This window comes from Schistocerca nitens, chromosome 4 (genome assembly GCF_023898315.1).
Source record: "Schistocerca nitens isolate TAMUIC-IGC-003100 chromosome 4, iqSchNite1.1, whole genome shotgun sequence".
NCBI lineage: Eukaryota > Metazoa > Arthropoda > Insecta > Orthoptera > Acrididae > Schistocerca > Schistocerca nitens.
This window is the reverse complement of record NC_064617.1, coordinates 922,809,589-922,825,725: the sequence shown is the minus strand read 5'-3', so window position 1 is coordinate 922,825,725 and position 16,137 is coordinate 922,809,589. Positions and strand designations below refer to the sequence as shown.

Genomic DNA, 16,137 nt, shown 5'->3' with positions numbered 1-16,137 from the left:
ATTCCCTTCATCTGCTCTCTGTATTTCACTGTGAGCATTCCAACCTGGATATCCCACGAGCTCACATGGCTGGTCCCACATTTGCCAATTAGACTAACCACAAGTGTAAACTTAACATGATCTACTTCTTTGCCCACACCTCTTGGGGTGCTGGTCACACTAATCCCCTTCATATTTACTGGACCTTGCTCTTGTCTGTATTGGAATATGGTTGCTGGGTTTATGGTTCAACAGCATACTCAGTTTGGATTGAGTTCATCATGGAATCAGATTGGCCAGTGGCACTTTCTGGACTAGGCCCTTAAGACATTTTCCTTGCTGAAGGAGATCTTTGCTCTTCAGTTCTAAATGTACCAGCCCTTGCTCACTTCTGCAATCATCATCAGATAATTTCCTAATCAACCAACATATCAAATCGTATTTTGCATACAAGGTGCATTGACTCCCTGACACCTACCCTCTGGTTAGATTGTAAGTTAAAATGTGCCTTGAGATCCTCTGCAAGGACCTCCACATAACCTCCTTAGAATGTGTACCCCATGTTTTCCTTGTGAATTTCCCCCCTCTTCCCCTTCCCTCCATTAGTTAACACCTAGGCCAAGATTTAAGAGCAATCTATTTCAAGGTCCTAAGGTTTGTCACTCCCATCACCTTTCAGCATCTATTCCACCAGGGTGTTACTGTCATTTACACTGATGGCTTTAAAAACATGTATAGGACAGGATATGCTCCTACATCTCTTGTGGTCAACATTTGTTGCCAGGAATGTGTAGTGTGTTTATGGTAGAGCTGATAGCCATTAACAGAGCCTTATGTTTTATTAAACAGACATCCATCAACTGCATTTTTATATGTATTTATTCAGTCGAGCAGTCTCCAGGCTATTGGCCGATGTTCATCTTCTCACCCTTTGGTATCTGCTATAGATGACCCCTTTGACCTTAGTCTTACTGCCCGCTCAGTTGTCTTTTTCTAGGTCCCAAGTCTTGTGAGTATCCCAGGGAATTAACTGGCCGGCCGTATGGTAAGAGAAGTGATTATTCATCCAGCATTCTGTTTAATGATCTCAGATATGGATTTACAGATATACATTAGACCTTCCTCACTCAGAGATGGAACATCATCTGGTGAAGATGTCACCTGCCACATGCTGGATCTGAGGGACCCTCGACCCTACTTCCTTTCTGTGCTGCCTCAATCATCCCTTGTTTACTCTGTTTTAATAGCTTTTAGATGTGGTTAGCTCCATTTCTGTTGCACGCTATTTTCTGTTTCAGGATTAGTGCTCTGATGCATAGTGGATGCTTGTTCCCTTCCTTAACGCTTCAACTATAAATGGCTTGGGGGTAGGACAGCTGTGGGGAGGGCCCTTTTAGCATGCAGAGTCCTTGGGAACACTCTCCTAGCCCCACACACTTACTGGCCTGATTATTTCTCTTATCTTGTTTTACTATTGTAGTTCGAACTACTGTCCATTAGGTTTGCAGCCTCCTCACATTTACTATTAAGAATCTCCTGGATGGAAGGCATTCTTTACTCCTGTCCTTAATTGGATTGGCAGGGGTCAGATGTGGGTGGGGTTTCTCTCACTACCGATGAGCCTTAGAAGAGCCATTGTCCATGACCTGTGTATCAGCCTGACCCATATATTTTTACTTCTATTTAAATTCTTTCTGATCTCTGGCATCAGTATTGCTTTCAGTGCTTGCATCTACCACTCCTACATACTTTCATGATCCAATCAAATTTCTGGCATGTATAACATCCCTTTCCCTTCCAAATATGTAGACCATTTCCCGAGGGTGACATAGTAAGATGATTTTTAGTGTCTATCACTTGAATTTTGAAGGCTGTTCAGTTGGTTAATAACACAAACATTACAATACAGCTAGACTTGTGATTTTTATTAATACTTTTTCATCAGACAATTCCATATCATGCCACTAAACAATTGGTTAAGAGGAAAGCAACAATATTTACAAGGAGTGTGTCACAGAGTGTGACTCTAATATTAAAGAAAGAGAGTGCCAGGCCAAGACAGCTGTTCGTGAAAGTTCACAAAAGAGAGCTGGAATAGAAGTGGTGCTGGTGGGCAGCACCAGTTGTCACTTATACTCCTGCATTGTAGACACAACAGGTTACTTGTTGCTCCCACCAAGTGTGAAAGAGAAGTGTAATTTGGTTTCTGCAAGCAGAATGGAATTGTGCAGCAGAAATTCATTGGAGAATAGCAGAGTGACTTCAGACTGATGGTGTTAATGCGTGAATGGTTCTGAAAGTTTAAAGATGGCTGAAATGATGTGTGTGATGAAGGGGGCCAAGAGCGCAAGTCTGTCGTTACAGCCGACCTTGCTGAACAAGTTGACAGAATGGTTAGAGAAAACAGTACATTCACCATAACTGCTTTGTCTATGGAAATTCTGAAATTTCAAGATCTGTCGCACACTCTGTCGTTACTGTACATTTAGGCTACAAAAATCTTTGTGCTTGTTGGGTTCCAAAAATGTTGACGGACACCCACAAAAGTCACCAAATGGCCTCAGCTTTGAATTTCCTTGACCATTAGCACGACGGAGGAGAGAACTTTTTGAAATTAATTGTTACTAGAGATGAAACTTGGATCCAATACGACACACAGGAAACAAAACGACAATCACAGCAATGGACGCCTCCAAATTCACCAAACAAACCAAAAAAATTCAAACAAACATTCAACAACAGAAAGGTTATGGCTACTGTGTTTTATCGCCAAAAAGGTGTGTTGCTTGTAGAGTTTATGCAGCCCAGAACCACTATCAATGCAGTTGCTTATTGTGAAACTTTGACATTTGTGGAGAGGGAAAAAAAAGGCCCTTTTAGATATCAGTAATGTCATATCTCAATAAGGAGCTTGAAACTTTCAGCACAGGTCAGGAGCATATAGAGGAACCCTGGCTCGAGTTTAAAAGAATAGTTGACCGTGTACTGGATAGCTATGTACCTAGTAGAACAGTTCATAATGGGAGGGAACCTCCATTCTATACAGTCACTGTAAACAAACTTCTAAAGAAACAGAGATTGCTGCATAATAGGTGTAAAACAAAGCGGAGAGCTGTAGATAGAGAGATGCTGAATGTTACGCATTTGACTGTCAAGAGAGCAACGTGTGATGCCTTCAATGACTACAGTTGCAGAATATTGTCAAAAGACCTTTCAAAAAATCCAAAAAACTTCTGGGTGTATTTTAAGGCTGTTATTGGCACCAAAGTTATTGCCTGGTCCCAAGCAAACGAGCCAGGAACTGAAACTGAGGTTAGCAAAGCAAAAGCTGAAATACTTCACTCCATTTCCAAATGTTCCTTTACAAAGGAAAACCCAGAAGAATTGCTCCAGTTTAGTCCTCATACCACTGAAAAGATGAATGAAATAAGTATTAGTGTTAGTGGTGGTGAGAAACAGTTAAAATCATTGTAAGTGAACAATGCTCCAGGTCCCGAAGGAATCCTTGTCAGATTCTATACTGAATTTACGTCTGAGTTAGCCCCTCTTGTAACTAAAATCTGTTCTAGATCCCGTGAACAAAAAATCATGCCTAGTTCATGGAAAAAAGGCACAGGTCATACCCATCTACAAGAAGGGTAGTAGAAGTGACCCACAAAACTATCATCCAATATCATCGATTTGTTGTAGAATCTTAGAATATATCCTGAGTTCAAACATAATAAGGTATCTTGAACAGAATGACCACCTCAATGCCAACCACGATCATGTGAAACCCAATTTGCACTTTTCTCACATGACATGCTGAAAACTTTGTATCTAGGCAACCAGGTAGATGCATTGTTTCTTGATTTGCAAAAAAACATTCGACTCGGTACTGCATGTGTATTGTCAAAAGTATGATCATATGCGTAGCAAGAGAAATTTATGACCGGATTGAGGACTTTTTGGCAGAGAGAACACAGAATGCTTTCTTGAGTGGAGAGTGATTGTCCGATATAGAAGTAACTTCAGGTGTGCCCCCGGGAAGTGTTGGGACCCTTGCTGTTCCTGTTGTGTAGTAATGACCTTGCAGACAGTATTAATAGTAAAATCAGGCTTTTTGCAGAGGATGCAGTTATCTATAATGAAGCACTTCCTAAGAGAAGCTGCATAAAAATTGTCAGATCTTGATTTTAGCGAGGATGTACCCTCTGCCATGCACTTCACGATGGGATGTAGATGTAGATTTTTTACCTCCTATCTGCCATGTGTGTGTGTTTTACAAGCATATTAAAATATTTATCTTCCATATTCTTTTTCATGTTCTTTTTCTTTTCACAGAGGGCAGAAGCCATAATGGCAATTTATCCTGAGGGGCATAAAAGAGCTGCTGTCATTCCCTTGCTCGACTTAGCACAACGGCAACATGGATGGTTACCAATTTCAGCAATGCACCATGTTGCTGAACTTCTTGGCATGCCACGAATGCGTGTCTATGAAGTTGCAACGTTCTACACAATGTTTATGAGGTAGTGTTGAAGGACAAGAGGAGTAAATTTGTTAATGAGCTGCATTCTTCTGACGTGTTATGTTGCTACAGACTAGATATAATTATGTAAGTTGTTACTGGAGGCCAGTTCTGTACAGTATTTTTTGTTCACATTGATCACTAAACATCTGAAAGCACCCTCACAAGAAAAGTGAACTTGGATGGACACCAGTAAATAGTTCTTGTGAAATGTGGACATGTTGAACAAAGATTGTCATGATCACAGGAGTTCATTATGCATGAAATATGGCAAATTGTACTTTTCTTTGCATTCTAGTTTGAACAGTAGGTGCTTTGTTACATGTTTTAGGAGATTCGCAAAAGCATACCTTCAGTAGTAGGACAAAAATTGGTAATCAGGTGGTGATCAATTAATATACTGAACATTGATAAGCTTTCTACTTTTTCGTATCTTGTCAGGCTATAGAATGGCACAATAATTTGTCTTTCAGCAGCACCTTCCTTCACGTTTTGTTAGTGTCATTTTAATTCTGATTGTGGCAAAACCGTTTGACATGTACACACTTCATTCCTTCTCCCAAATTATTTTATTCTGCCACATAGAACCTTTTTGTCAGACTTCCATGAAAATATATTGTTCTGCAATCTTTTACCTTATTTAAATCTGTAGGACTTCAATCTCCCATGATCATCCTATTTTTTAATATTTGTCCTTTGACCCAAATTATTTTAAATGCTTTAACATTTAATTCTCCTTCTATTAAACAGAAGCTTTGCTTTTGTTCCATACAGTTCTTGCAGCCACCAAATGGCCCCACTAGTGATTTTTCAAGGAGATTCCCAGCTGCTATGTCCATTTCCGTCCATAGGAATCATTTTTAGGGAACTGACTTCTTCTTTCCTTTTTTACCATCGACACCTATTTCCTTATGTTTCAGAGGTTGTGTTGTATGAGAGAACACCTAGAAAACACCATGATAAATGCACGATAAATCCACATTGTGATTTATTACATCTGTAAGGCTCATATGTATGCTAGACTGTTGTGTACTACCTCCACTCTGTGTGCATAGACATTACATGTAAAAGCTTCAGAATATTTAGAGTGCGTACTTTTCCTGTGTCATTTGAGTACTAAAATGTACTTTCTTTTTCCAGGCAGCCAACTGGCAAGTTCCATGTGCAAGTGTGCACAACAACACCTTGTTGGTTAAGAGGCTCTGATGATATTATGAACTGTATCAAAAGGAAATTAGGAGTAGGACCTGGGGAGACGACAAAAGATGGGATGTTCACGGTATCAGAAGTAGAGTGTTTGGGGGCTTGTGTGAATGCCCCCATGATACAGGTCAATGATGACTATTATGTAAGTACAATCAGTGTTCACATTTTTAAATTATTTTACATGTATTTGTAACTGTCGACGTACAGTATGTCCAAGATAAAAGCAACCTGACTTGCGATTTAATTGTTTCCCACTAGCCCAGTCTTATGACAGGGTAATTGTAACAGCTTAATTTGTTGCTTGATACTTGTGTATCTTTTTGTCGTAGTGTGAGATATTCAAGCAAAATATGCCACTTTCTGTGAATGAAAGTGTACTTACAGTTCTGTGTGTGTATAGTTGAAGCATCTCTGTGCTGGTTCATTTGAGAAGACTCGTGAAATTTTTGAACAGTTCCTGAACTCCAGTACCGAAAAAAGAAGAGTTCAGCTGTTGATGAAATGGCAATCCAGTGCTGATCTCTCTAATTATAAACTTATGCATTATTTTTCAGTTGAATTCTGGAAACGGTTGTAAATATTTTGCAAAAAATTAATTTTAACCTGAAAAAATCTGCCAGGAGGCTTTCGCAACAGACAGGTGTTATTCATATATAATGTCATTCTGTCCTTAAGTCCGTATACCAGAAACCCTACCATGTTTTGTGTGTTCAGGCATCAGTCACATGTTTATAAGATTTCAAAGTGGTGGAAAGATTGACAACATGTTTTAAATGTTCATAAATGTAAAATTTTGCACTTCACAGTGATAGTAGCTTATGATTACAATATCAGTGAGTCACAGTTGAATCGGTCAATTCAAATAGCTCAGTGTTACAATCACATTAGGCTCAGTCAAAAGTCAAGCAGATGGTAAAATGTGGTTCGTTTGTAGAATAATAGAAAAATGCAGTTAAATGCAGTTAGTTTACTAAAAAGATTGCGTACAAAATACGCAACCACCTTAGACTAACAGTAAAGTGTCAGACCCATACCAAACAGGACTAACAGGTAACATTGAATGTATACAAAGAAGGGTGGAATGAATGGTCACGGGTTTGTTTGACACAAGGGGTAGCATTGTGGTGCTGAAAAAACTGAACTGGCAGGCACTTGAAGATAGAAGCAAACTGTCCTGTGAAAGCCTACTTAGAAAGTTTCTAAAATCAACTTTAACTGACGAGTCTAGGAGTATGCTACAACCCCCTTCATATCACTCTCATACAAATTGCGAAGATAAGATTAATTACAAAGCAGACAGAAGTGTTCAGGCAATCATTCTTTCTGTGTTCAACATGTGAATGCAATGGGAAAAAGCCCAGAAATTTGTACTATGGGAAGTACTTTCTGCCATGCACTTCACTGTAGTGTACAGAGAATACATATAGATACTTCCAGCTAATAAAGAAAAGAAGGTTAAGTACTGCAATTGGTTGCTTAAAAACATTGTTGATTGTAAACTTGATACTGTATTTTTTTGAGTGATGACATTTGGTTCTGTTACCATGTGGATAGCTGAACTAATCAGTACTGGTCCACAAAAACCTTACATTGTGCATCAAATATCTCTTCATAATTAAAAAAAATGTATGGTATGTGGTTTCTGGTGGTTGAATTACTGACCCATTGTTCTTCGAAACCACTGCCAGTATATCTGGTTATCTTCACCTTTTTGGAACTTTTGTTTGTGGCTGCCTCATTCACATAACATACATAGTAATGATTTTTCTGTAAGTGGACATTTAAAATAAAACTTGCATGAAATAACCCTAAATCAGTTGGCCAATTGAAAGAAAACACACACCAGAGTACTGAAATAATTTGTTTCAGTTATGCACAAAGTGGATTTGAATGTGATATAAAGAGCATAAAAATGCATTGAGATGTTGGGCAACCAACTTCAAAATATGCTACAATTTTCAACATGTTCAGATCCTCTTACACAGTTCTATTAGGAACTGTGTCCTATTCACATGCAGTGCCTGTTTTGGAACTGGAGACAACATATTTCTGTGAATGAGGATAGATGTGAAGTTCCAACGAATGGCATATACTTTTGCTGAATGCAGCTACTGTGTTGTGGATGAGTGGAAAGGATTCTGTCAGAAGCCCATAAGATGGTACATATAGGATGGTGCCAGTGTGTCCATTTGTTGGCTGTAAATTTTGTGGTATACATAACTTTGAAAGGAAGAGCAGCAAATTGTAAAGTGTAATTTATTATATTCATAAGAAAGGCTTGTTGGGAGTTAGTAGGGCACTGGTAAAATTATTGTTGGGTGCTATTGAGACCCTGCAGATAGGAGAAACTGGCATTCAGAGGTAATGTGTATGATGACAAGCAGATAATCAAATAGTCGGCAAGGGAGACGTGGTAGAGGCAGTGTGTTATGTGGTTATTTCTTATGTGGAAAAGGGGAGGATGGCCTGCAAAAATCTGTTTCACAGGAGAAAGCAGGAAGAAAATCATATTTTTGGCAAGTCCTGCATGATTGAATTTTTGTACACCACCACCTTGCTGAATACCCAGTAACAGATTGAATAAAATCTTTGACTTTGTACTTCCAATATCTCTGCAATTCTGGGATCTAGTTGCAATTAAAAATGCTGAATTATTTGTCTTCTTCCTAATAGTTTCCCTCTTTCTTTTACTCCAAGAGGAAAATATTTTCATTCAATGAGCCTTAGAGCAGTCTTTATTTAGTACCCTTGTTGATCAGATCTTTAAGATTTTGGAGAATACACACATCTGTCAATCCTTTTTCATATCTGATAATTACTTGTATATATAACAGCAGTGCATTTTACTTGTGTGTACAGGAGGACCTAACTGTGAAAGATACTGAAGAAATTTTGGATGACCTCAAGAATGGAAAGCAGCCTAAAGCTGGACCAAGGTATTTTGTCAGAAGTTACTGTCCCCCTCCTCCCCTCTCCCCCCCCCCTCTCCCTCCCCACCTTCTCTCTCACTCACTCACTCACTCACTCACTCACTCTTTTTACCTTTCTTGTGTTCTGTGCATATCATTTCTGCCTGTACTCTGATTTTTCTTGAGTGTAGTTCTCTTACTGGATTCATTGAGGCCAGAAGTGCATTTAGTAATATGGAATTTGCACAAGTTTTGTTTACTTTCTGTCTCTTCTTTGTTGACAGAGTAACTTTTTTTATTGTTGGAAATCCAGAGATTCACAATTGTTTGTTAGTTAGTACATCTCATCAGCCCTTCTCTAGTTAATTTTCAGCTGTTCATCTTAGCTACAAACATAAAATTATTTGCCAGTGGAAACTGCAGGTAGAAGTATCAACAATATAAGGAAAATGTAGATTGCTATTCACTGTAAGTCATCCTTATGGTAAGTAGCAATCTATCTTTTCCTTACATTGCCAATAACATTATTTGAGATAACCAGTTAGCATAAAATATCTTATAAAAGGAAGAAAAAGGTTGTTACAAAAACAATTATCATCCATGATAAGGACATGAGGATACGTATTGAGTCATATTGATATAGCTTTTGCTAGACACACATGATCGTTATTTTCAGTCATAATGCTACATTTGAGAACCGTGACTGTGTGGGATAATTATTTATTTGCAATTTCTGTTACCAGTCACTTTCTTTTGTTTTATGTTTAATGAAACATAATAAAACACGTTTAGAACATACATACATAGAAATGTTGCTTAAAAATAAATTGTCTTAAACTAAATTAACCTAGAACTTTTTTGTCCATTGTACGTTACTGTAGGGGCTGGGGCTGGTGTGGTATATGAGGGACAGGGGGTGGGGGGCTGTGGATGGCCAGAAATCAATGTCAGTGATGTCTTCTGATAGTTTTTCTTGTTGGTTATGTATGACATCACAGCCTGTATAGGATGCAGATAGTTTTGCATCAGTTGCGTATTGCAAAAATCATGTGACAGGCTTTTATGACAGTTGATTGCTTATGATTTTATCACCTTGTAGCTTCACTTACATCATTGGTGTAATGGCAGAGCTGTTGAGTAACGTAACACTACTGCACTTTGTTTTAGTCACTGTTTTTCAACGCAATTCACTGCACAAATTGTTTCAACATGTAAACATTATGCACTTAATACAAGATGGCAGACTTGTAGTATGGGACTCACAAGGGAACCTCCCCATCACCCCCCCCCCCCCCCCCCCTCAGATTTAGTTAGAAGTTGGCACAGTGGATAGGCCTTGAAAAACTGAACACAGATCAATCGAGAAAACAGGAAGAAGTTGTGTGGAACTATGAAAAAAATCAGCAAAATATACAAACTGAGTAGTCCATGCGCAAGATAGGCAACATCAAGGATAGTGTGAGCCCAGGAACGCCGTGGTCCCGTGGTTAGCATGAGCAGCTACGGAACGAGAGGTCCTTGGTTCAAGTCTTCTCTTGAGTGAAAAGTTTACTTTCTTTATTTTCGCAAAGTTATCTGTCCATTCGTTCATTGACATCTCTGTTCACTGTAATAAGTTTAGTGTCTGTGTTTTGCGACCGCACCGCAAAACCGTGCAATTAGTAGACGAAAGGATGTGCCTCTCCAATGAGAACCGAAAACATTTGATCGCAAGGTCATAGGTCAACCGATTCCTCCTCTATATGACACTGGTGACGGCATGTGCGTCACATGACAGGAATATGTTGTCGACCCACATAACTTGTACACTTGGCGAATGGGTGAAACGATTCTTTTATCTTGCCCAATTTAGGTTTTCTTGTGGATGTGATAATCACTCCCAAAAAAGTGATGAAAACATAAGAGTTTGTCACATAAACTGCAACAAATGACTGCAACAGTTGCACAGTTTTCCCTGTGCTCTGTCAAAAGATATGTTTTTAACTTTATCAAATTTTTCCGTGTGTAGACCGTCAAATCCTGCCATGTCCAAGCCAATCTGAACATGTCCTTGAATTTTGGAGAGCTAAGTTGATTATGTGTGAGTGCCTGAACTTTGATAATTGTCTGAAAATAAAAAATAAACTTTTCACTCGAGGGAAGACTTGAACCAAGGACCTCTTGTTCCGTAGCTGCTCACGCTAACCACGGGACCACGGCGCTCCTGAGCTAACACTATTCTTGATGTTGCCTATCTTGCACATGGACTACTCAGTTTGTATATTTTGCTTATTTTTTTCATAGTACCACACAACTTCTTCCTGTTTTCTCGATTGATCTGTGTTCAGTTTTTCAAGGCCTATCCACTGTGCCAACTTGTAACTAAATCTGAGGGGTGTGTGATTGGGAGGTTCCCATGTCAGTATCGGTTATCGAGATTTTGTATCAATATTCTTGGTACTGACAGATTTGTAGTTGTTTATTTATATTGAAACCTCTGGAATCTGTTGAGTTAGAACTGACTTCAAACTGTTGAAGAATTTTGAGTGTTTGAATTTGGTTATCTCATTAAGAGTGTTATTTCCATGTTTTGTATTATGACTGAAAATTTCCATTTCTTCCATGACGTCCACTCTTTTACTTTTCCTATTTTGTGTAAAATTTTGAGGTTGTCTTGGACTTTCAAATGGTGGCCTGTGTCTTTAATGTGAGTTACCACTGCTGATTTGTTACATTTCTCGAGTTTGTAGCAGTCTAAATGTTCTTTGACTTGAGTTCTGAAATTTTTGCCTTTTTGGCGTATATAATATTTATTGCATTGCTGCAGGCAATTTTGTAAATGCCAGATGCATCAATATTGTATCTGGTGGTTTGTGGTTTCATATTGTGAATAAGCTTCCTACTTATGTGGTTGTTGGTGCTGAAACTGATTTTTACATCTATGTTTTTGAATAGTCTTGTTAATTTGTCAGATACCATTCCAAGATAATGGCATTTTTACATATTTGACTGCTGGGGCACTGTCAGTTGTGAGTGTAATTTGATGTTCAGTAATTAAAACTTCTGGGCTAAGAGGCCGTGGTCCAATAGTAGAAATACTTCTCCCTGACATTTCGTTGCCAGCTGCGGGCAACATCATCTGAGGTGAGTCTACGACTCGTGAGCAGCTAAGAGTCGTAGACTCACCTCAGATGATGTTGCCCACAGCTGGCAACGAAACGGCAGGGAGAAGTATTTCTACTATTGGACCACGGCCTCTTAGCCCGGAAGTTTTAATTACTGAAGACGCCGGCCGTGAAAGCCTACACACTATGAGTAGTTCAATGTTTTGTTTGTCAGTTTATTTTTTATCTGTTGTGACATGGTGTTAATTAGTGAAGGATCATATCCATTGTTTATTGCGGTATATGTTATGTTCTAAATGCATTGCATTACGTTTGATTGAGCATAAAACAAATAAAAGTGACTGGTTGCAGAAATTACAAATAGATAATGTATGATAGTTACTGCATGAGCAGATAATATATTCCTGTGAAAGCAAAGATTATTGATTAATTGCACCTTTATTGCTGTTTATCACACTATTCCAATTAATTTTATATTTCAGGAGTGGCCGTTATGCTGCAGAACCAGCAGGTGGCCTCACATCACTAAAGGGGGAACCTCCAGGCCCTGGTTTTAAAGTGCGCTCAGATCTCTGAACTGTGTTAAAGTAATGATTTAAATAAAAGTGTATGTAATTAATAAATATTTTATGTTGGTAACAATAGATGTCCTGCAGTGGTAACATGTTTTACTTACTGGTATTGTTATTTACATGGATCTTTAGGTGCTTTCCTGTTTATTATTATTATTTTAGTATTCACTTCAGTAATGTAAGTTCCAGGCGCGCGCACACACACACACACACACACACACACACACACACACACACACACACACACTCTCTCTCTCTCTCTCTCTCTCTCTCTCTCTCTCTCTCTCTCTCTCTATCCTGTGACCACAAATGAAGCAAGAATTATGAAGGCAGTTGTGTGGAAGAATAGTTTCTTAGACAAGCAGATGGTCTTTTGTTCATGTAAACAATATGACAGCATCTGGTCTTTCTTATCAGTCCCAGACATTTTCACATTGTATCTGACAATTGGCATTGTGATTGTTTGCTGGCATGTATTCATCACTTGTACTATTTTATAATGAAGTTCTGTGAAATTGTTACTAACTTCTTGTCTGTTCTTCCATTTTCTGATCATCACTGCTTGCAAAAATTGAGCAATTTTATTTCCTTTACTCAGTATTGCAGATACAATTTCTTTAGGGTTAAATAGGAGGAACACCCCTAAAGTCCCAGTGCAAACTGTTTTCAGGTTCAATACAGTTTTAGCTAATGTAGAGGAGTTGTAATAATTTTCCATGTAAATAAGGTGGCCAACAAGCAGCTTATCCTCCAACAAATGCAGAATGACCTTTTCAGCATGAGATTTTCCACCCAGATTGTCACGCATCCCCACATACAAAGTGCAGTATTTATGAAACCATCTGGGTTGTTCAGTGTGTTCCTTTTAATTCCATATTTGTGCCTTTTGTTTCGTTTATATAGTCCAAAAGACAATGTTTCCCTCCAAAGAAATGTGGATTCGCATGAAGATAGCTCTCTTCCTGGGTAATACACTTGACATGTTCTATTTTTAAAGTAATTTAGTTGAGACCCTATTTTGTGTAATCAATCATCTTATTTTCTTTGTCATAGCTGTAGATTTTTAGCAAAATGTAACGAATGTAAGATCATATCTGTTTTTGCTCATACTCATCACTATTCTTCTATTTTGAAACAGAAGATCATCCAGTAGTAATCAGACAGATTTCAAGTTACCTGTATGTAATGAAATACTCAGGAGACTAGTATTTTGTGTATACTAACAGGTTTCGAGGTACAAATCCTAGACTTGTTCTTCATATTACTACTAAGAAGTATATTCACAGTGCTGTGTTCTGTGTCATCAACTATACACTAAGTATACAATCTGTAAGAAGTAGCCTAAAGAAATCCATTGGTGTATTGCTAGTAAGATGAATAAGTAATCATTCTCATTTTGTAAACATTTTATGTAGTTAATCATGCCAAGTCTCACAGGATTTATTAACTTCTGCCAGTGTGGTTTATTCATCAACAACAATTACATCACTATCATTGTCCATATCTTCCAATTCTGCACTTTCATGGAACATATTTGAAAGCTCTGCCTCCACACTATCATGGCTTTGGCAAGTTTCTGCGGTCTTGACATTCTAGCTATCCTCCTCAGATTCTTTGTTATTGAATTCAGAATCACTCTCTTCTAATATGTTCAATAACTGATTGACAGTGATTTTTTTCTTCCTACTCTTTTTAGTGTTAGAAGATCCTGATGTTGGTTGGTTAGTCACCATTTTGAACAATGTATGCCTCGACAACTAGGAACAAGAAAACGAAATTGTAGACATCATTGCTTGCATAAACATGTGTTCACAGCTGCAAAACAAGCCTGAGTAGTACACCTACTTGTAACCTTATGCCACACTGGCTCATTGGTCACAGAAATGCTTATAAGCATTAGAAACACTGGGCTAGAGGCTTGTTTTGATGTTTGTAAGCACCAGCTGCAGTGAACATGTTGATACATCCACATTCCTTATTTTAAAAAAATCTACTTATCAAGTGGTGGCAGAACGCACACATAAAGACAGTTGTAATTGGCAAGCTTTCGGAGCCAGTGGCTCCTTCAGGCAGAAGGGTTGAAGAGGAAGAAAGTGGGGTGAAGGAAAAGGACTAGAGAGGTCTAGGAAAAGAGGTAGATTTTGGGAAAGTCACCCAGGACTGCGGGTCAGAGGAGACTTACTCCATGAGATGACAAGGAAAGACTGACTGTTGGATACTGCATTGGATGAGATTAGAAAACCTGAGAGCTTAAAGGTGTAAGGCAGGGTACTGTGCAGACATACATTACTGCTTAAACATCATGCATGAGTTAATAACAGTTCATTGTGCGTAACAGGGGTAGGAGGGGGCAGTGAAAAATAAATGGGTAAGACAATGAAAGATGTAGAAAACTAAAACAGAGTGAAGCAAAGATTAGTTACTGTGAAGAAATGCCGAGATACAAGAAATCAACATAAGTTATGGCCAGGTGGTTGGTGAGAACCAAGGACATATTGTTGTCCTAGGTCCCACCTGCGGAGTTCTGAAAAATTAGTGTCTAGGATAAGAATCCAGATGGCAAGTGTGGCGAAACAGGCACCGAGGTCACAATCGACATGTTGTAGAGCATATTCTACAACAGGATATTGAGTTCCTAGTATACACCCTGTTCCTATGCCTACTCATCCTAATTAATTTGGCAGTAGTCATGCTGATGTAAAAGCCTGAACACTATTTACATAACAGCTGATATAGACATGGGTCATTTCACATGTGGTACTATGAAAGGGAGAGCCACCTGGAAATGACACAGGCCATACACCAGCTGTTATGTGACCACTATTCAACCTTCTACATTGGTGTAACTACCATCAAATTTTTAATTAGGATGATTGGGCATAGGCAGAGGGTGTACCCTGACAACTCAAAATATCCTGTTGCAGCGCATGCTCTACAACATGACAATTGTGACCTCAGCACATGTTTCATCACATGTGCCACCTAGATTCTTCCCCCAGACAACAGTTACTCAGAACTCTGCAGGTGGGAACGAGCACTATAATATGTCCTTGGTTCTCACCACCCACCTGGCCTTAATTTATGTTAATTGCTTCCATCTCAGCATTTCTTCACTGTAACTACTCTTCGCTTCACTATGTTTTAGTTTTCTACATCTTTCATTGTCTTACCCATCTATTTTTCACTGCCCCCTCCTACATCTGTTACGTACAATGCACTTACTTTCCACTCATAGCTCATGCATAATGTTTAAGCAGTAATTTATGGCTGCTTATTACCCTGACTTCCACTTTTAAGCTCTCAGGTTTTCAAATCTCATCTGATGCACTCCCCAACAGTCAGTTTCCTCCTCATCCTGTGCGATAAGTCTACTCTGCCCTGGGGTTCTGGGTGACTTTCCCGAAATCTATCCCTTTTTGTAGACCTCTCCAGTCATTTCCTTTCACCCCTCTTCCTTTCCCTTCGACCCTTCTGCATGGAGGAGCAGTCACTGGCTCAGAAAGCTTGCCAATTACAACCATCTTTCATGTGTGTGTGCTGCTCCCTCTTGGTGAGTAAATTTACTATCTAATTAAATTATTTTCTCAATAATTGATTGTTTCCATTGTTACATTCCTTATTTTTTCTTTCCTATTAACTCTAATTACCCACAAGATCCACATTTAGAAAGCATGCAAGTTCTGCTGGTTTCAGTGCCCTTTGTTCATCACCATTACAGCAGTATTTCGTATGAAACACCTCCAACCTTTTCCTTTGTTGTTTACTCAAGGGCCTAAAGAAATTTTACATTTTTGTAAAAGGTTTCCTTTCCCATTATTATCCTTGTTTCACTACTTCTTTGCATCTCATATTGCTAC

The 16,137-nt window shown here is 38.7% G+C and overlaps 1 protein-coding gene across 1 annotated transcript in view; it reads left to right on the top strand.

The window, feature by feature from the left end:
• Nucleotides 1-12,379, top strand: part of LOC126253549 (probable NADH dehydrogenase [ubiquinone] flavoprotein 2, mitochondrial) — a 66,304-nt gene extending 53,925 nt beyond the window's left edge. The window contains exons 4-7 of the mRNA XM_049954955.1: nucleotides 4,303-4,490; nucleotides 5,630-5,837; nucleotides 8,555-8,631; nucleotides 12,191-12,379. Of these exons, the coding sequence (XP_049810912.1) occupies nucleotides 4,303-4,490; nucleotides 5,630-5,837; nucleotides 8,555-8,631; nucleotides 12,191-12,284 (567 nt within the window). The 3' untranslated portion in view covers nucleotides 12,285-12,379. The remainder of the gene's footprint in view (nucleotides 1-4,302; nucleotides 4,491-5,629; nucleotides 5,838-8,554; nucleotides 8,632-12,190) is intronic.
• Nucleotides 12,380-16,137: the final 3,758 nt, after the last annotated feature.